This window comes from Ovis canadensis, chromosome 6 (assembly GCF_042477335.2).
Source record: "Ovis canadensis isolate MfBH-ARS-UI-01 breed Bighorn chromosome 6, ARS-UI_OviCan_v2, whole genome shotgun sequence".
Lineage (NCBI taxonomy): Eukaryota > Metazoa > Chordata > Mammalia > Artiodactyla > Bovidae > Ovis > Ovis canadensis.
The window spans coordinates 82868580-82891065 of record NC_091250.1 but is presented as its reverse complement, the minus strand read 5'-3'; the positions used below and the strand labels follow the sequence as shown (position 1 = coordinate 82891065).

General features: G+C 37.5%; 1 protein-coding gene across 1 annotated transcript in view; it reads left to right on the top strand.

Annotated features, from left to right (window-relative positions):
- The window catches only part of CORIN (corin, serine peptidase), a 307597-nt gene that overhangs the window by 84984 nt on the left and 200127 nt on the right, over positions 1-22486 (top strand). Inside the window, exon 3 of the mRNA XM_069593065.1 lies at positions 4885-5085. Within this exon, the coding sequence (XP_069449166.1) occupies positions 4885-5085 (201 nt within the window). The remainder of the gene's footprint in view (positions 1-4884; positions 5086-22486) is intronic.

The window sequence follows — 22486 nt, the reverse complement described above, 5'->3', positions numbered from 1 at the left end:
CTTCCTACATTCCTTGGTTTGTGGCCCCCTTGCCATCTTCATAATGAGCAATGGCTCATTGAGTCTTTCTCACACTGTTATAGCTCTGACCTGCACTTTCTTACCTTCTTCTGTTTATAAGGACCCAGTGAGTACCTTCATCTAGATAGTCTAGGATAATTTCTCCATCTCAGACTCCATAACTTACATTTGCAACCCCTTTTGCCATGCAAGGAGTGTGAAGTAACCTATGCCCAGGTTCTGGGACTTGGGATGTGGACATCTCTGGGGGAGCATCATTTTGGCTGCCACAGTGCTCAATCTACTAGATGTTTCGATAAGTGATCAGTAACGCTTGGTTTTTACTATTGGAATTGCAGACCATTTCTTAAACATTGTGCTTCCCAGGTGGCTTAGTGGAAAGAATCCACTGCCAGTACAGGAGATGCAGGTTCGATCCCTGAGTCCTAAAGATCCCCTGGAGGAGGAAATGGCAATCCACTCCCCTATTCTTGCCTGGAGAATCCCATGGACAGAGGAGTATGGCAGGCTATAGTCCATGGGGTTGCAAAGATTCGGACATGACTGAGCGTCTGAATGCTCCTGCTGCTATTGCTAAGTCACTTCAGTCATGTCCGACTCTGTGCCACCCCATAGACAGCAGCCCACCAGTCTTCCCCGTCCCTGGGATTTTCCAGGCAAGAACAATGGAGCAGGTTGCCATTTTCTTCTCCAATGCATGAAAGTGAAAAGTGAAAGTGAAGTCACTCAGTCGTGTCCGACTCTTAGTGACCCCATGGACTGCAGCCTACCAGGCTCCTCCGTCCATGGGATTTTCCAGGCAAGAGTACTGGAGTGGGGTACCATTACCTTCTCCCTAAATGCTTCTAAACATTGTTAAATAGAACTGTGTTATAGCTGAAACAACACTTTTGCAACATACAACCCTGATACAGTGTGGCCTTCTATTAATAACTTAGCATGAAAGGGCCACAGTTATTTTATTCTAAAATAGGGTTAAGCAATACACTTTTGAAAATTTCCGTAGCCATTTTATTATGCTGGGATATATTTAAAGTAAAAAGAAATTGGCATTTATTTATAAGTACCTTATAGCCCTAAGGGGGCTTCCCTAATTTGTCAGTTGGTAAAGAATCCACCTGCAATGCAGGAGTCTCTGATTTGATTCCTGGGTTGGGAAGATCTGCTGGAGAAGCGATAGGCTAGTCATTCCAGTATGCTTGGGCTTCCCTTGTGGCTCAGTTGGTAAAGAATCCGCCTGCAGTGTAGGAGACCTGGGTTTGATCCCTAGGTTGGGAAGATCCCCTGGAGGGAAGGCTTACCAACTCCAGTATCCTGGCTTAGAGAATTGCATGGACTATATAGTCCATGGGGTCGCAAAGAGTTGGACTCGACTGAGCAACTTTCACTTATAGCCCTAAAAAAGACTATTTTACTTTTATTACTATTACTGTGCAGTAATGACTAACAGTTACTGAGAACTTACTATGTGCCAGGAACTGTTCCAACTGTTTATGTGTGTATTGACTAATACAGCCCACTGAGGGGAGATGCTGTTACTTTCCTTATTTTGCGTCAGTTGAGACTTTGCCCAGAGTTTCAGGGCTGGTGAGTACTAGTGATGGGATTTTAACTCAGGTGTTCAGGCTTTAGAACCTATACTTTTAACCACAGCACTATAAAAATAAGAATGTGGAGAAGGATGTGGCAACACTTGATGAGTGAACACTCTACTCCGGACTAATAACTCATAGCTTTTTTATAGCTCATCATGGTATAGCTTGAGAGTGTTTAGTCTTATTGAATTCTGTTTTCTGTGCTTTGGAAAAAAATGCATAATAGAGGGCCAACTGTGAGTTAGAGTTAGTCAGTTTCCAGAGATGCTTGAAAATATTGTCTAGTGAGTTCAGGCTTTTAAAGACAGGTCCTTTAAGCGTGTTGTCTCCGTCTGTTGTCTTTCTCTCAAAAATATAGTTTAAGGACATTAGCTGCAGCTACTATCATATATCATGTGTTATCTTTTTTCTTCTGTCAACTTGCTTTGATGTAGAGAGTTTAAGAGCTAGGAATCTGCCTTTTTTTTTTTTGAAAGTTGTTATTCAAGTCAGTGTTTCCTGAAAAAGTCCGTGTTTGCTGCTGCTGCTGCTAAGTTGCGTCAGTCGTGTCCAACTCCATGTGACCCCAGAGATGGCAGCCCACCAGGCTCCCCCATCCCTGGGATTCTCCAGGCAAGAACACTAGTGTGGGCTGCCATTTCCTTCTCCAATGCATGAAAGTGAAAAGTGAAAGGGAAGTAGCTCAGTCGTGTCCGATTCCTAATGACCCTATGGACTGCCGCCTACCAGGCTCCTCCGTCCATGGAATTTTCCAGGCAAGAGTACTGGAGTGGGGTGCCATTGCCTTCTCCAAGTCAGTGTTTACAGAATATTTTAGAGTAAACATGTTATTAACACTTTCAATACTGTTGCTAGGTGAAAAACTTAAAGATGATTAATAAAGCCAGTCATTACAAACAAAATGGTAAGAACAACTGTTGAAGTATTTTGCATGATAAGGAACCCGATTTAAATGCATCACACAAGGATATGACTGAGGAACTGGCATGTGTTCAAACTGTGTTAACAAAGATGGATACTGATCATAGGGTTAGTGCAATAAGTAAATTGACTTTATGGACCTTATATATTCATTACAGCCGCATTAGTGGAAATGAAAAGTTATGTGCAAGAACATCTCTTTATGCCAAAATTAGTAAAGAAGAGAGCAAACTAGTACATTAGAAATAAAATTGTATCTAATTAATTAGTAACTTTTTTTGCATGAATGTAATACATATTTTATAGTGATCAAGTCTATTGTATACATTTTGATTTACAGTAAATTCTAAATCACTTTGAAAATCAAAATCAGTTAAATGAAGTCTTTTCTTTCACCTACTGCATTTAATGTTTACTCGTAATCACAGTTTGGGGAGTGTGTTACCTGCACCACATGGTCATGATTTAGCTTTTACGCTCCACTGTTTTATTTAGAGTCCTTTGGCAGATGAAACTGTTGACCTTAGTTAGCTAGAAAACAGCTGCTTTTCTATTTTGATTTAAGTTAATGTTTTCCAAGTGTCAAGCACATGTAGAGAAATTTTTTCCATAGACTGATATTAAACATTTTATTTATATTTCTTTTATTTTTAATGGTCCATGAGCTGTTTAGAAAAGTGAGAGCCAGTTAGAGCATTCACTGTAAATGCTTTTGGGAAAAAAAAAAAAAACTCCCTTGGGTATTAGTATAATGGATCAATATCACATTCATTTATTTTAGTGGTATACTCAATCAGAGTGCTGTATTCTGGAAACACTCTGTTGTCTATTTTGACTATGTTAAAAATACATGATCTCTTTCAAAGTTTTCAGATTGTCTGCCTAAAGCCAATGCTAGAGGATTCCCAACAATCTTAGGTTGGGCTCTTTTTTTTTGTTCATGAATAAATACCTTGAGAAAGTTGATAATCTTACTTTAATGCCTTTTTCTTATCATCGTGTTTTGTAGCTTCTGGTCAAAGACAAAGATGACTTAGTTTCTTTTAGTTTTGTTGGAATTGCAGTTATTTTTTGGATTTCAATAAGTCTTGGCAAATTTTGAGTCCTCTTATTTTTAGTATCTACTGTGTGTAGCTCATTGAAAGCTAGTGTCAAATGTGGAGAAATAGAAGGCTGGAGGTATGCTGGTGCTCTTGTCCTCTGTGGCAGGTAGAGATGGAGAGCTCTGTGTGCTGGGTACTGCTAAGCTGCTAAGTCACTTCAGTCGTGTCCAACTCTGTGAGACCCCACAGACGGCAGTCCACCAGGCTCCCCCGTCCCTGGGGTTCTCCAGGCAAGAACACTGGAGTGGGTTGCCATTTCCTTCTCCAATGCATAAAAGTGAAGAGTGAAAGTGAAGTCGCTCAGTCGTGTCCGACTCTTAGCGACCCCATGGACTGCAGCCCACCAGGCTCCTCCATTCATGTGATTTTCCAGGCAAGAGTACTGGAGTGGGGTGCCATTGCCTTCTCTGGTGCTGGGTACAGAGTAGCATAAAATGATGTGTGAAATTGAAACACCATGATAGCAGGAAGCAAACACTAAGTTCCCCATGTTTTATTTGTGGCGAGTCCCAGGTGAGGTGGGCACTAGGAAACCTGGGTGGAGACTCTAGTTTCTAAACCTTTAGCTCTTGAGAAGCGATAGTCTCCTCACAGGGTTATGTGATTTATGGTAGAAGAGATTATGCTTGTTCCAATGATGTGGGTGGATTTGCTGGCCATCATCTTTCTCTTTGCTTGCCCAAGAGGGCAGCTCTAGATTTTTCCTAATATTTTTTTTTAAAAATAAATACTTCTAATAATGCCGACTAAGGTCCATCTAGTCAAGGCTATGGTTTTTCCAGTGGTCATGTATGGATGTGAGAGCTGGACTGTGAAGAAAGCTGAGCACCGAAGAATTGATGCTTTTGAAGTGTGGTGTTGGAGAAGACTCTTGAGAGTCCCTTGGACTGCAAGGAGATCCAACCAGTCCATTCTGAAGGAGATCAACCCTGGGATTTCTTTGGAAGGAATGATGCTAAAGCTGAAACTCCAATACTTTGGCCACCTCATGGGAAGAGTTGACTCATTGGAAAAGACTCTGATGCTGGGAGGGATTGAGGGTAGGAGGAGAATGGGACGACAGAGGATGAGATGGCTGGATGGCATCACTGACTCGATGGCCGTGAATCTGAGTGAACTCCGGGAGTTGGTGATGGACAGGGAGACCTGGCGTGCTGCGATTCATGGGGTTGCAGAGTCGGACACGACTGAGAGACTGAACTGAACTGAATAACGTCTTAAAATATCTTTTTTTGATCTTTCAGGAACATTAAAAAAGGCCTATTTTAAATCAAATGGGAGTGAACCTTTGGTCACTGATAGTAAAGTCCACGTGTCTGATGTTATTCTTGATACAATTCATAATGACGAGAGCACTGTGACATCTGCTGCCCATCCCACCCAACACATTCCGGCCTGGACTATGGATGCTTCTCTCTCAGCAGACCAGAATCACAGGAACACAAGTAAGTCTGAAGGTGTTGAATGCCTGGGCCCTTTAATGTCTGTGGAATCCACAGGTAGATTTTTGAAGCGTGGTGACTGATGCTGTTAATTCACAGTCCCTTACTGGTCAAACAGGAAAAGCTCTGCTCCCTTATCTGGCAAGCATAGCTGAGTGTCCTCTTTCTAAACATGAAATACTATCAGTTCAGCCATCCATATAGGGGACAGAAGCAAGAAATAAAAATGTACCAGTGCCATTCAATGTTTTAGAAGCATAAAAATCTATGCCGCTTGAATTAGTATAATGGTGTTGATTTTATCACCTCTGAATGCTTGTGCCTCTGCTTTAAAGTTTTAGGTTACTTATGTTGAGATGGTTAAATTAATAAGTAAATTAAGTTACTTATTTTGTTATTGGTACCTTGTGGCAGGTAGCCCAATTCTATGGTTCTAGGTATTTTCACTGTCAGCATCTTTGCCTTAGACGTCTTTGCTACAAACATTTCTGCCTCCTAATTAATTGGTTGTAAGTTAATTTTGTCATAAAAGATAATGAAAAATAAAGGACATTTGAAAAGATTTAATGAAACAAATTAACAAAATTTTAAAAACTTCATGGCTAAATAAAAAAATTTTGAATACGTTTGAAACGTGTAGATTCATGGTGATGCAGCACAAATAACTGATTTTGTGAGTTGTACCTGGTCTTCAAAGTCTTCTGTTTATAATATTTTTATACACTATTTTTTTTTTGCATGATCATTTCTCTTCACTTGGCCTTGGGCTTTTCCTTCTTTGCTAAAATTTGTCCCTTCATTAAGAGAGGCATCAGTCTCCAAATCCTAGGATGTGTATTTGTAACTGAGTTCTGTATTGCATTGTGACAGTCTTCTACAGTGTTGTATGTTCTTGGCATATTGTCACATGTTTGTTGATAGACTTTCTGAAGTTCTATGGAAAATGTGGGTTCAACTCTGCACCACTGAGGTCCTCAGCCTCCTTCTCCTCCAGTGTAGTGTGTTTCAAAATAAGAAACCATCTTGAAGCAAATCATTGTCTTCTCTCAGCTCAGTAAAGCTATCAATATCATCTCTAGCTGAAAGAAATGCTAACACATTTCACTTCGTTGAAAGCAAACTGTCAGGCCCCAAATTGTCAACCATTAGTTTATCTTTCATTGCAAAATTGCCATACAGTCAGTCAGTTACATGGTGAAAATGTCTGCGACAGAGATGCTTATAGTGAGAAAACCAGGCACACGGTTCTGTGATAGAATGCCGAGGAATTTGAGGGTTATCCCCTCATCTGTTTTCCAGGTTGTCTATATGTTCTTTCTTGTTTCCCTGTTTTCTCAGCTGTGAGATCTATTTTACTTATTGACTGACGAATAATCATACCTTGAGGAAAATCGCATGTGCAGAACTTCTATTTGAGGACAGATGGAGGTATTTGTCAGTTATTCCAGAGAAAGAGCTGGGAGGGAGAGAGGGAAGACAGAAAGTGTGGAGCTGGGTCTGAGATGGTGGCAGATGATATGCTCTGGAATGTAACTCTGTCCCTCTCTAGTTCTTTCAGGAAAGTTCCTAAACTTCTATAATGCTAGTGGGAGGGGATTAGTTTGGAAATGACCCAGTCAGTACTCATACATCATAATCAGAGCTCAGTCACTGGTAAAAGTTTTCGCTGCAATGGTCTTGATTCTTACTTTCTGCCTCCTAAAACAATGTTGTGTGATTGATAAAACCCATTCATCCCTGATCACTTTCCTGTTTGTTACTACCTCTTTCATCAAAACCTCCAGGGGAGAATCATATCTTGGGTCTAGGAAAGAGTATTTATTTTCATTCTGAGCCAAGAAGGGAAGGATTAAACTGACTGTTAAGCTATCACAGTGTAAGTTTGCCAGCATCTGAAGAAAAGCAGGATTATTCTGTTTCTCTAACCCCAAAGAGTCAGAATATTTGGATTCTACAGAGCACCAATAGAAGTTAACTGTTTCCTATGCTTTGTGTTCACCAGTGATTCCTATAGATTCATATTCATTACCTGACAGTAATACTGCAAACCCAAATTATGCCAGGTAAATTGTATTTTTCTCATGAGTTTAATTTTAAAATTTTGAATATTTTGGTCATGACTTAAGCACCTCATTATTCTTAGTACTGTGGTTTTCAACAGAAGGACAGAAGTAATTTAAGCAAAAATTCAGTCCAGTTAATGTGGTTGTAATTATAGTAATTGGTATTTTGAAAGTTCCATCATTGTTAACATTCAAATAGAGGTGACAAACACATACCCTGAAGAGTAAAGAAATATATAGTCTCGTCCTTGTTGCTCAGTTTGGAAATCTGATGGGAGTCTGTTTGACTCATTTTCTCATCCTATGGCTGGAACATTGCTTGAGAATATGAACATAATTGACATGTAAAGGAAATCCAGGTGAAATTAAAATGCTTAATTTGAGAAAGGTCAACACCTTTGAATATGTGTCATTCTGTGTTCTTAAATGTATTTGATTGTTAGCCTTGAGATTTATTGTCTGATCATAAAGACTCTCAATAGACTGTCTATATTAACTAAAATTATTTACTGTAAGGGATTTGACAGTTTATCATGCATTTCAATAATATTGCTAGCCTGTGAGTATTGAGCTTTGGACAGTTTTGGGGGCATGTTTGAATATTTTCTCTGTGGTTATTTTTTTAAAAAATTTTATTGAAGTATAATTGATTTACAATGTGTTAATTTCTGCTGTACAGCAAAGTAATTCAGTTATACATATATATACATGCTTTTCCATATTCTTTTCTATTATGGTTTACCATAAGGGTATTGAACGTAGTTCCCTGTGTTATACAATAGGACCTTGTTTATCTCTCTGTGGCCCTTATAATTAATAAGGTATACAGGACAGATATATACACCGTTTTTCAAGATATGAAATTGAGGCTTAGGGAAATCGAGTTGACGTATCTATCCAGTGTCACTTGTTTACAAGTCAGTAACCATGGAATTGGGATTCAGATCTTGGGGCTCCTGGACCGGTGTTCTTTCAAGAATATCATGCTTCCTTATTTAATTTCACTGCTTTCTTTGCAATAGCAGGAGCATTTCTGAGCAAATTTTAAGCTCTAGGAGAGTAGAGAAAGTAATCTGCTTTGTTTACTGCTTTATTGCCTGTGCTCAATAAACTATTTTTTGAATGAATGAATAAACTACAGTCACTTCAAAAATTTAATACCTGATTACTTTTATTGGTAATGCCTAATCACCCTTCTGTATTTGGTATCTGTTTAGTCAGTTTTACCTAAAGTATCATTTAATGCTGTGTATCTCTATTAACACATAGTAGAGAATTTCCTTTTATTCCTTTAAAAAATTATCCTCTAATTAAAAGTCCTTTTAAATTTCTGGCACATGTAAAAGCTATTTGAGTCCACTTCAGTCCAAAAATACAGTGGCAAGACATTCTGTCCTATCCAATATCCTGGGTAGAAAAACAAGGGGAGAACTCCTGAAAAAGTACCAGGAAATAGCCTTTCCTAAAGACATTTTCTTTTGGGGGTCCTTAGTATTATACCAAAGCATAGAATACTGCAGTTTGTAAAATTTAACCAGAATACCTCCTATGTTATGCTATGCGGCAGAATTGGGCTTTGTAAATGTGAAATAGGCTTTGTGTGACATCTGTTACATTTGGAGTTTCATCAGTTGCGTTTTGAAAATCAGTTTTAATATAGAAAGGTAAAAGGCCCACAGTTATCTTTCATGCTATATTTCAGCAAGGGATTTTTCTAGATTGCGTTCTGTATGTGGATTTTTATTTTCATCTTTTCTTCTTATATATATAAGATTTAAATAATATAAATATAAATATCCTTATAAATATTTAGGCAGGATATATTGAGTTTTAAGGAAAGGGAAAACTCTTTTACCAACCAAAAGCATTTGGGTTTAACCCAGCATTTGGGTTAAAAGTAATATGGCACAAAATAAAATAACCTATAAGCTCTAATCAGGAATTAGTGACAAGAGTGGGCTAATGTGCTGAAAGCGTATTTCGTTCTCTTAGTGAACTTTTTGTTGTGTGTGCGCTAAGTCACTTCAGATGTGTCTGACTCTTTGTTATCCCAGACTGTAGCCCGCTAGGCGCCTCTGTCCATGGGATTCTCCAAGCAAAGATACTGGAGTGGGGTGCCATTTCCTCCTCCAGGGGATCTTCCCAACCCAGGGATTGAACCTGTATCTCTTATGTCTCCCGCATTGGCAGGCGGGTTCTTTACCACTAGCACCACCAGGGAAGCCCACTCTTACCTGCTCCTAAATCTTCTGTATCAGGTGAAAAATCATCATACTTCTCATTCACTTAGAAAAAAAGCTTTTTTGAGATATAATCCACATACCATAAAATTTGACCTCTACTATATATAAATCAGGTGTTTTTTTTTTTTTCCATGTCAATTGGCTTGTGGGATCTTGGTTCTCCAATGAGGGACTGAATCTGGGCCATGGCAGTGAGAATACTGAGTCCTAATCACTGGACTGCCAGGGAATTCCTAATAATTGCATATTTTAAAAATGTATTCACAGATTTGTGCAACTACCACCACCACCTAATTTTAGAATATTTTCATCACTGCAAAAAGAGATGCTGTATCCATTATTGCCCATTTCTCCTCTTCCTCAGCCTGTATCCAAAATTAATCTACTTTTTGTCTCTATAGATACGCCTGTTCTGAATATTTCATTTAAAGGGCATCATGAAATAAATATGTGGTTTTGTGACTGATGTCTCATATTTTTCCTGGATATGGGCACAGCCCTGGCCTTCTAGTTTTCCAGGGAATACGTCAGAGCTTTTCAAAGGCCCCTTCAAACATCTCATTCCCTAGTTTTTCCTTTGAAGTATTTTGGTCAATCTCTTATTTCTAACAGGTATCCTTGCTGAAGGTAACTATGATGTTAAACGATTACCATAGATTGTTTTCAACAAGTACCCTGGGAATAGAAATGTTTGTGAAGAGAAAGCTCTGAGTTAAATCAAATAAAGACAAGTGCTGAGCATGAATCCTTTTCAGGGAGCTTCTAAACAAGTTGAATGGTGACAGTTCTCTGGAGACAGCTTTTTGGGGAGCTTCAAACTCATTCTTCCCCCTCCATTTCCTTCTAGTTTGCTGGTTTTCATAGTTACCAGGGTTGAGAAGCCGTTGGTTTTCAAGGCCTCTGTGGACCTGAGGAGAGGGTGATGTGAATTGGGCAAGTTGAAATGCTACGAAGTTCTTGGTTCTCACTGTGATTCCACCATTTTTCTTGAAACAAATGTTCCTCTAATTAAGGCAGACCTTTAGTTAAATTCCAAAGTTCTGAAAAATATGATTATTGACATTTTTCCCAGTGTTTTTATTGCTTTTATGGAGAAACAGATTTTTGGAGGATCTTACTGTGCCATTCTGGAAGTGTTTCCTAACCCTGCTTTTATCTTCCTTATCTACCTTATTGCTTCTTTTGCATTTCCTCCAACATTGACAGTTAATTTTTCTTCTTTTTATGATGAATAAGTATAATCACATTATATATTATTTTAAAATGGAAGATTTTTTTCTTCCCCTTTTTTGAATAAATCACTTCATTTCTTCTTCCTTTGGCATCATATTACCCTATTTCTGCCCACAGTTAGCCCATGTTACCCTAGTGTATATGATTTTGTGGTTTTCTCTATGCTCATACAGTCATATAAACATATATACCTAAATGTGTATACAGAATAACATATACACCAGAGTGTTTCTGTCTTGAGAAATGGAATATTTCCTGCCATATCAGTAAACAAAGGATGTCACTGTCATCAGTGATTGCAGCCACCACCCCTGGTGAGTTGGTGAGCCCTGAAGGAACTCAGGAAGGAACAAATACCTGCCACCTAGCAACTATGAGACTGTAGCCACTCCGTACAGTGAGCCCTGAGGAAACACAGGATGTGAAAACACAGGATACCAGCCCCATATAGGTGAGGTGCATGTGAAAGAAATGATTTCAGTGAGCCCAGACTCTTGCATTTTCTCATACATAGAAAAGCACTAAATTCCTTAACTAGACATCTGGTTTTCTTTAATTAACAATAATCTTTTGACATTTAGACTACCTGCTCTTTGTTGGAAAACTCCTATATAATGCTGAGTCAGACATGACTGAGCAGCTAACACTTTCATGCTTCTTCACCTCCTCACCTCGTCAGAGCAGTTCTATTAGAGTTACTTGAGATGTTACCTCCTGGGCTTGAAGTCCTAAAAATTCTTGCCAAATAAAACATAGCTTTCAACTTTTAGGTTGTGAATATTTTTTAAGTCTAACTCATTTTTGGTTTTCAGAAAATGAGGTCACATTTATTCCATACAATTTTATATATAATGTTTTTCTCACTCAAGAATACTTCATGTAGGACTTCCCTAGTGGTCCAGGGGTTAAGAATCTCTCTGCCAATGCAGGGGACATGGGTTTGATCCCTGGTCTGGAAAGATTCCACATGCCACAGTGGTGCTAAGCCTGTGCACTCAACTGCTGAGCCCATGCTCTAGAGCCCATTCTTCACAATAAGTGAAGCTGCCACAATGAGAAGCCTGTGCACCACAACTAGAGGGTAGCCCCAGTGCAGCAACAAAGACCCAGCACAGCCAAATAAAATCACTTTAAAAAAAAAGAATATTTGATGTAAGTATCTCCAAGACAGTGATTTAGCTCTAATTCATTATTACAATGATTGAATGACATTCTGTACTGGCATTACACCATAATTTATTTCAACCATTCTCCTAACAGTGATATTCACCTTATATACATATTTTTCTCTTCAATGAACTAGATGGTCTCTCTTCTGAAGATAAAATGACTTGGATCATGACAGTGAAACAACAGTGATTTATTAACACTGATAACTGTACCAAAACGCCCTAAACACGCACTCTGAATTTGCTGAGTGTAGAAAGTTTATACACCAATCAAAAACCTTAAGCTTATTCTTTCTTCGAGTTCTCTGTTTTTAACACAGTATTAGCTTGAAAGTGAGTTCTGCAAGAGTATGAAGCTAAGAGAATCAGAGCAAGATCTGAAATTATACTTGGATGACTGTATCAGGAAGCTATCCAAATGGGTAATAAGGGGAGGGGGGTGTCTAATTAGACATCTGAAATCACATAAAGTCCCTTCTCCTTTTCCCTTGACATTTTCTAATCCTGCCAGAGTGGAATCCTGGATGTCTTCTTTATATTCATTGGAGGTCATTTTTGCTGTCCTTAGAGTTAGGTACCCGTCCCTATAGATTACTGACTGTAGGTTATTGTGCAGTTTGGAGGGGGAATCTGTGCTTATATGTAGATATGGATGGGTCAATGGCTTATCATTCTTCTGTTGTTTCTTGGACAGTATTTCTCTACCTGGGGCCTGAGGAACCTCATATGTTTTCTGGGGGATCAAAGAATTCTCTATAAGAATTTCTTAAATGTAGCCTTCTATATCAATGATAAAAAGTAGTTAATGTACACCTATTCTTGATAACCTGGATAACTGTCTTATAACAAGTACTGATATGAAATTTTGGTGCCTGTATTTGAGTTTCTATTTATGATAAAGTTTCTACTAAGCTTTATTTCTTAGACATTTGTCCAGCCATTAAGAAAGGAACAGAGGCAAGTTTGAGAGTCTTCTCAACGGCGGACTAAAGTATATCCTGGCATGTTGTACAAAGGATGTCTTTGTGGCAGTTAAAATAGAGGAAAACTGACTTACTCAGTGGGGATACATGGTAGCATAAGCTTCCTAAATATAGGAGAACTTGTGCTTTAGGAGTTAGCACCATATTCATAGTGTTTTAGCAGAGCTGTTGCTGCTGCTGCTAAGTTGCTTCAGTCGTGTCCGACTGTGCGACCCCATAAATGGCAGCCCACCAGGCTCCCCCGTCCCTGGGATTCTCCAGGCAAGAACACTGGAGTGGGTTGCCATTTTCTTCTCCAATGCATGAAAGTGAAAAGTGAAAGTGAAGTCACTCAGTTGTGTCCGACTCTTCACGATCCCATTGATTGCAGCCCACCAGGCTCCTCTGTCCATGGGATTTTCGAGGCAAGAGTACTGGAAAGGGGTGCCATCACCTTCTCCTTTAGCAGAGCACTGTTAACATTAATTCATTAATGTAATTAACTTAAATCTTACTAGTTTTGTAGTTTCATTTCTATTTAATTTATATATATTGACTTTATTGCATGTTAGATCTATATGTATAAAAGGGTTTATATTTAATTTTTATGTATACCTGCATAACTTTCTCTCTGTGAAAAAGCCTGTACAATTCTTCAACTTGTGAGATACTGATTTAGGGTACCTGAATTCTTGCTGTTCATGACATATTCTCCGGAAAAGCAGTGATACTCTGCAGCAGAGCTTCTTAACATTTTTGTGCCAGGGACTCCTTTGACAATCTGGTCAAGCTTATAGTTGCTTTCTCAGATAATTTTTTGATGCTTAAAGCATACCACACATAATCATAAAGAAAAACAATCTTATGAAAATCCAGTTATCAAAATATAAATATAAATTCGTAATATAGTAATACATGTATTTATTTTTTAACACATTAAATAATGATATCTAGCCTAGGTCAGATATCTGTAATTTTATAACAGTTATTGGATGAGCATACATAATACTTTGAAATGTCTGTAATAAGTCTATGTTGATATGAAAACAGTTATGATGTCTAATTTGTTTTTCTGATTGTTATCTACATTGATAATTTAAGTAAGCTAAATTTCATTTGAAGCTTATTGGAAATAGAGATAATATTTTTCTCCTGTCCAATTTCTTCATAGACAGCAATTCTCTTCTAACTGAAATATAGTTGTTTTTTAATATTGTTTAAGGTGTACAGCGAAGTGATTTGGTTGTATATATATATATATGTATGTAAATATATATATATTCTTTTTGATCCTTTTCTGTTATAATTCATTATGTTATAGAATATAGTTGCCTGTGTTATACAGTAAATCCTTCTTTATTTATATATGGGAGTGTGCACCTGTTAATCCTATACTCCCGGTTTATCCCCCTACCCCTTCCCCTTTGGTAACCATATGCTTCTTTTCTATGTCTGTGGATCTGTTTCTGTTTTATAAATAAGTTCATTTGTAATATTATTAGATTCTACATATAAGTGATATATTATCTTAGTCTGACTTACTTTATTTCGTATGATAATCTCTAGGTCCATTCATGTTGCTTCAAATAACATTACTTCATTCGTTTTTATGTCTGAATAATATTCCACTGTATGTATATGTGTGTGTATGTGTGTGTGTATATATATATATATCACATCTTCTTTATCCGTTCATTTGTTGATATACACTTAGATTGCTTCCATGTCTTAGCTGTTGTAAATAATGCTGCTTTGAACATTAGGGTGCACATATATTTTTGTATTAGAGCTTTCATCTTTTCCAGATATATGCCTGGGAGGGGGATTGACAGCAAAACTTTTATGTATGAAACCATTAAGGTCTTTGGATTGTAATTAAGAACATATGCTTTAGAGGAAATTAGTGGATTTTTTTTTTTTTTTTAGTACTTGAGAGAATCTGAGATCTTCTTAAGCTACTTCATTAGGAATTTGCTACTTTCAAAATTTACTGTAGTCATAACCCTGAATCCCATCCCTTATGTGCTCTGCTGGCCACCAATGTTAGATTCCAAGCTTCAAGTATAGTTGGTTGCCCTCACCATATACTAAACTATATTCTTTAGGCTTAAAGAAGAGTTATGAGATTCAGACATGGGTTCTGGCTAATATCAACATCCAAGCAAGAACAACTGAAGCATTTAAATAATTTTTGCCTGCTTATCTGGTTGGTGTGGTAGTGTTCTAATAAAGACCTCCTTAATTCTTAGGAGAGGAAAAAGGAAATTTGAATATAGGGATTGACTCCTTTTTTTTCCTTCCCCACTCTCCTTTCCTTCTTCTTCATTCCATCTGTAGAGGACTCTGTCCCTGGGATGTATTGGGTTCCTCCCAGAGAGAGCAAACTCAATCTTTGCAGAACTAGGGTTTTGAAAGGGATGATGGAACAGTGCCTGGTTCATTCTCCTTTGGCTCCAGTCCTTGGTTCACTCTCCTTTGGCTACAGTCCCATTCCTCCCATTGCAAAGATTTCTGGGCAAGACTTCCAGACCCCTGCTCCAAAATGAATCCTGCAGTCCTCCACAGTGACATCTGCCCCCAAAGGTAATGTGCCTATAATACATTATTAAAGCAAACAAGAGTTAGAGTTAAATTGCCATGTCAAAAAGGCTTTTGGTTCCTCTTCAGAAACAACAGCCGCATACATTTGATCAATGTAGAGAATTTTAAAAAAAAAAGTAGCATGCTGATAACAGCATTACAAAAACAGTCCTGATCAAATCCAAGGACAAAAATGATCTTTTAAAAGCCAAATTTGCATGTAAAAGTGTGATTTCAAAGTGTGTAATTTAATTTACTCCATGATTTTGAAAGCAAATTGGCACTGTATATATTCTTTTGCCTGAATTGCTCAATTTGCTGTCTCAGGTTTCTAGTCTTTGTACAACTGGGTGTTGAGAGCAAGAAGCCCATCAGCAGGAATCTGTTTGCTGTTACTTGTGCCTTTGGAGAATATGCCTATTTGTAGTTGAAACGAATATGGTAATGACTTTTCCAAGCCAAAAGCTTTGCATCAATTTGCATGTGATGCAAACCATTCCTTGTCTCATAGTGTTAACATATTTTATTTTTTGCTGCTGTGCATTATTAATACTTGCAGGAGGTGTTTAACTGATAAAACTTACAGTACTTGTTTGTGATTATTTTAATTGGTGTAAACTCATTCTGATACCAGTGTACCAAATCTTATAAGATACCAGTATCTTACAAGCTTTGTGAGATATCTCAATTTCTGAGAGGCAAGCTGAAACTCCAGTACTTTGGCCACCTCATGCGAAGAGTTGACTCATTGGAAAAGACTTTGATGCTAGGAGGGATTGGGGGCAGGAGAAGAAGGGGACGACAGAGGATGAGATGGCTGGATGACATCACTGACTTGATGGACACGAGTCTGAGTGAACTCCGGGAGATGGTGATGGACAGGGAGGCCTGGCATGCTGCGATTCATGCGGTCGCAAAGAGTCGGACACGACTGAGACTGAACTGAACTGAACTGAACTGATGTTAATACTAGGAATCACCACTGGCTCTTAAACAGCTATTTTTGGGTGCCAAGCTCTGAGGTTTGGCTCTGTAGAGTATAATGGTGGATCAGATAGAAATCCTGTCTTCAAGTAGCCAGTTGTCTAGTAACTGCCTTGAGACATGAACATTTTATTTATAACCTGAGAAATTCATAATGGAGGTTAAGAGAATAAAGAAAACATAATTCATTTCAACTGTTAATTCTTTAAAAGACAAGATTGCTAATTCATCCACTTTTTTCTATAATAAATCTTTCTTCTAAACATCATCATGTTTTATTTACAGTTATAAAAGTTTTGTTTTGAAGGTCTGTCATGGATTTTCCATTTTTAATCAGATTATACTGTTTCATTCTTAGATTCAAAAACTTATTCATAATATAATTCTTAGATACATTGAATAGAGTCTTTTGTTTTCAGTTTTATGGATGGTCCACTATGCTTTTACAGGTACTAGTGAGAATTTTGCATGCTAAGTCGCTTCAGTCATGTCCAACTCTGTGCAACCCCATGGATGGCAGCTCACCAGGCTCCCCTGTCCACAGGATTCTCCAGGCAAGAATACTGGAGTGGGTTGCCATTTCCTTCTCCAAAATGAGAATTTTATCATCTCAGAAAATGGGAGATCAGGAATTCTACAATTCCTTGAAATTGCTTTCCAATTCTTCCATTGTTTATTAAAGGCAGAGGGTTAGTTTCTTCTGTGGTTATATGTTCATAGATACGCACTAGACAAAGGCCTCTAGGATATACATTTCAGAAGACTGATGATGATCAGTCTTATGGTTATTAAGCCACAGACCATTTTTTGTTGAAAGTCCATTTCCATTTTTGTTGAAAGTCAACAAAAATGGAAACTAGAATAGGGGAGGGTTGGTTATGGGAGGGAAAAGAAGACCTTAAATCAAAAGTCTTTGCTTGTTCTAGAGTTTGGGGATTTGCCAAGTGGTCATATTGTGGCTGACCATAAGAGGCAGTGAGACAGGTGAGGTAGTGAGACATGGGAACACCATCAGTATTTAGTAGGGACCTGTCACCCTTTGCTTATCTATTATTCCTCCTTTTTGGAATGGGAATGCCCCTCATTCCTCTCCCACAATTTTGTTTTAGAATCACATAATTTGTCTAGTTTCACACATTGACAGCTGAAGAGGAATTTTGCCTGAGGAGCAATCATATCTTGAGTCTCCCTCATATTTAGATGATCTAGATGACATTTAGATGAGACTTTAGACTTCTGTGTGCATGTGTTTTCTCTTCCTTATGATTTTCTTTTTATAAATTATTTTTAATTGGAGGATAATTGCTTTACAATGTTGTCTTGGTTTCTACCATACATCAACATGAATCAGCCATAGGTATATATATGTTCCCTCCGTCTTGAATCTCCCTGTCACCTCCTACCCCAACCCACCCCTCTAGGTTATCACAGAGCACCACGTTGAGTTTCCTATGTTACACAGCAACTTCTCATTAGTTATCTATTTTACGTATGGTAATGTATATATTTCAGTGCTACTCTGTTAATTCATCCCATCCTCTCCTGCCCCTGCTGTGTCAATAGTCTGGGTAAGTCTTCATGTCTGAGTAAGTCATAAGTTTCTGTTTGAGTAAGACTTTAGATTTTGATGCTGAAACGACTTAAGACTTTTGAGCTGTTGGGGTGAAGTGAATACATGTACTTGTGGGAAGGACAGTGAGTTTTGGGGAGCCAGGGTTAGAATATTATCAATTGAATGTACGACAAACCTAAACAGTGTGTTAAAAAAGCAGAGACATCACTTTGATGACAAAGGTCTGTATAGTCAAAGCTGTGGCTTTTCTAGTAATCATGTACAGAAGTGAGAGTTGGACCATAAAGAAGGCTGACCACTGAAGAATTAATGCTTTTGAATTGTGGTGCTGGAGAAGACTTTTGAGAGTCCCTTGGACTGCAAGGAGATCAAACTAGTCAATCCTAGAGGAAATCAATCCTGAATATTCATTGGAAGGACTGATGCTGAGGCTGTAATACTTTGGCCACCTAATGTGAAGAGCCAACTTATTGGAAAAGATCCTGATGCTTGGAAAGATTGAGGGCAGTAGAAGAGGGTGACAGAGGGTGAGATAGTTGAATGGTATCACTGACTCAATGGGCATGAATTTGAGCAAACTCCAGGAGATAGTGAAGGACAGAGAGGCCTAGTATGCTGCAGTTCATGGAGTCTCAAAGAGTTGGACATGACTTAGTGACTGAGCAACAACATTCCTCCAATATTTCATATATTGAGGCCCTGGCCCCTGATATACTTGTGATCATTTGTATATCTTCCCTGGAAAAATGTTTATTCAGGTCCTCTGCCTATTTTGAAATTGGATTATTAAAGATTTTGGGGGGCTGAGTTGGATGAACTCTTTATGTATTTTGATTATTAATCCCTTTGCCAGATATATGATTTGCAAATATGATCTCCTGTTCCATCCATTATCTTTTCAAACTTTTTAGTTTGATGTAGTTCCATTTGCTTTTTTAGCTGTTGTTGCCTGTATTTTGGCATTTTATCAAAAAAATCATTGCCAAGACCAGTGTCAAGGAGCTTTTTTCATATGTTTTTTTCTGAGATGTTTCATGGTTTCAGGTCTTACATTTACATCTTTAATCCATTTCAAGATTCCATTAGGTAGTTTTATTATATTGGGGTTGTTATTTTAGAACTATTGTTTGCACATTTTAGGAGAAAACAAGTGTTTATATTCATGATTTTAGGAACAAGCATTTTCAACATAAAAGAGGTATAAATATAAAAACAAATTAAAAGCCTGTAACCTTGAGTCGATAATGTCAGTATAAATTCGATATTTTTTTTCTCCTTTAAAAATATATACTAATTTATCTCAGTTTGCCACAAAAAGCCTTTAAGAAGTGGCAGCCCATGAACAATGAACACATCTGATGGCTAGTTATTGAAGAATTGTATTTTTGTCCAAAAACTAAAATTTATTAACCAAATGCTACATGTTTTTTTTAAATTTTTACATCTTATATTTAACATTCAGTCTTAAAATGAAAAGTTATTTTGATATTTTTTTAACTATTAAACTTACTAACAGTTTATATTTTGATGTTCATGATTCTGATGTCATAATGAGATATGGTTGCCCTTTTCATATGCAAACTAACTTACTCCTTCATTTCAGGAAAAAAATTATAACATCTTTCTAGTCTTTTCTCTTCCACTTTTGGGTTCTTGAATTCAGAACATTTTTTTTTGTTGAATTGCTGTCTTCCTTATGTTTATCTTCTTAATTATTCTCATGATTATCATTAATTTCTTTAATTTTTACATACTAGTTCTAAATATTCTTAGTATTAAATTAATTTTTTAGTATTACAGTCTCATTTTCTTTTATTCCAGTCTTTTTTTCTTGTGTCTTGTTCCCTTTTTGATAAACTTACTTTCTTATTGCTTTCTTGCAACACATAGCAATTTTTAAAGGTCTGTGTGTTTTGTTTTTGAATTATGTTTTCTTTCCTTTGGATTTTTAATCAATCTTTTGTTCTTCTTCCCCCTCTTCCTCTTAATCAACCCTATGTTGGATAAATGTGTGCCGGGGTCCAGCCCTGGTGGATCCAGGGTAATCTGAAGGGGAGATGGAATCGGCGTCCTAGGAAAAAGCTATTTAATTAGAAATATAAAGAGAGATTAGAAAAGAATAGTGTAGTAGGAAAATTAGTGGAGAAAAAGAGGCTGAATAACTTGGTTTACGTGGAATACCAATATAACTCCAAGACAAGGAATTTGCACCATCTATGTAGGCCACCGGTGCCCACTTGAATAGCGGAGGGTGCCCCACCTTGGACTCCCTCTTGCTGGGTCTTAGAAGCCAGGACAAATAAGTAGACATGGTGAGCATCCATGCTCCAGATGGGAATTCAGCCAGAAGGGGAAAGAAAGAATGACACAGGGGAATCAGTTTTTCCAGAAACTGATCCATTTTCTTTATTTTCAGGTTTGCTTATATACTTTTTGTTATACATAGGGATGAATACAGAGTCACGCGGGGTCAGCGGACCTGACCCTTGTCAAAATCAGGTGCTTCATACAAATGTATACAAAGGTCTTAGGGGTTTTACATCATCTTCTGGCCATGAGGCCTGCTGACATTTTATGGCCCTTTCTGATAACGGTCAGTCAACCAGAAAACTTATTTTTTCCAGGGGTGATGTTTTCTTAATCTAGGCGCCACCCTCCGAAGGTACCAGATAAAGTTGCATTCCTATAGGGTGAGGGAGCAGGGGGTTATAATCAAGAAAAGAAATTTACTTAGCCTAAGGTTTAACGTGATTAATATCAAAGGTTAATACTTATTTCTCCTATATGCTAGTTATATTCATTATAAGGGCAGGGAATATGGAGATTTAGCGGCAAATATTGGCTCAACAAATGAAAAAACCTTCATCAATATAATTTGTAATCAACCCACTATACTAATAATTTCTAACTTCTTAAAAGAATCTGTTTTTAGAAAGTTTACAGCATCTCATGCCTCTCACGGTTGGGAGGCTGTAAACAATCACATGTGGCCGGACAAATCTGCTCAGGCAGGCTAGAGAACCTTCAGAGGAGTTTATAAGTTGAAACACTCTTGTCATACCCAGGAATTTTTTATTGACTGGAGCTGCAAGTTAACTCCTTCTCTGAGAGAGGTGGTGGGGGACAGCCCCCCGTAAAGTCCAAGGTGTAGGTGAGAGCATAAAACAGTAAAGTAGGCAGATTCTGGTTTTGGGGTAGATGCTTGGGAACAGGGGGTCTCCTGAGTTTCGATCCTGCCTTTGTGTAATGCCGAACCTCCTTCCTCATGACCTTTTTCACGGGCAGAGTTCCTCACGCTGGCTCCTGGGAAATGTGCAATCATTAAAAATAATGTTGTGGAAGTGTACATACTGATATGTATAAATGTTAAGACCTATTAGTAAATAAGCAGGCTGTTAAATAGTATGCACATTGAATATGTACAATGAATTGTAATGTTAAATATATTCATGTTAAATATATATGATATATATTTTGAAAGAGAAACACTAGTAAAATAAGTCAAATTTTAATAAGTATTGCAGTATATACCCTATATGTAAACCCTATTAAGTAGATACTATTATTACCCCCATGTTACAGTAAAGAAATGAATGTTGAGAGAATTTAAATATCATCTGTAAAGATAGTAAGGAAGCTGGCAGATGTATTTAGGTTATTTGACTTCAGTAGTTATATATATCTAAATTTTTACTGTGGTTATTTCTGAGTCATAGTACTATAGGTAACTTCTTTTTAAGAAAAAAAAAAAACACCTGTTTTTTAATTTGGCTACACCAGGTATTATTTGCAGCATGCAGGGTCCTTAGTTGCGGCTTGTGGGATCTAGTTCTCTGACCAGGGATCAAGGCTAGGCCCGCTGCATTGGGAGCACAGAGTCTTAGCCACTGGACCACCAGGAAGTCCCTATTGTTAACTTTTTATATTCTTCTTTGCACTGCTTTGTATTTCCTGTATCTTTCACCTTTCACAAGCACTTATGGCCTTATAATAAAATATATATCTACTAAAGACTCTAAACAATAGTATGTACTGACTAAATAGTGATATCACCATGCTGCTGCTAAGTCGCTTCAGTCGTGTCCAACTCTGTGCAACCCCATAGATGGCAGCCCACCAGGCTGCACTGTCCCTGGGATTCTCCAGGCAAGAACACTGGAGTAAGTCTTTTAAAATAAATTTCCACTTCTGTTTACCTCATTTCGTGGCTAAATTACATAGACAGTTTTGTATATGTTATTTAATATAAAATCTTAATTGACTTACATAGGATATGGAAATATAAGAAATAAATATAGCTTAAAATTCTGAAGTCAGATAATTTAATAATATGATTTAAGTTATATCATTTTCTCTCTTAGTTCCTCTGTGCACCCAAAGTATAGGGTTTCTTTCTTTTATTTTTTTTTTTCAAATTTCAAAATTTGGAGGATACTTTTATTTTTCTCTATTGTTGAGCAAATAAGACAGTAAGCCCTAGGTTTCTGGTTTCTATAGGAAAAAATACTATAGCCAATGGTGCTCAACTTCCAAAATTTTGAGACAATTTAAAGAAATCTTTAAACAAAGAAGGCTATTATACTTTTTTTCAATATTA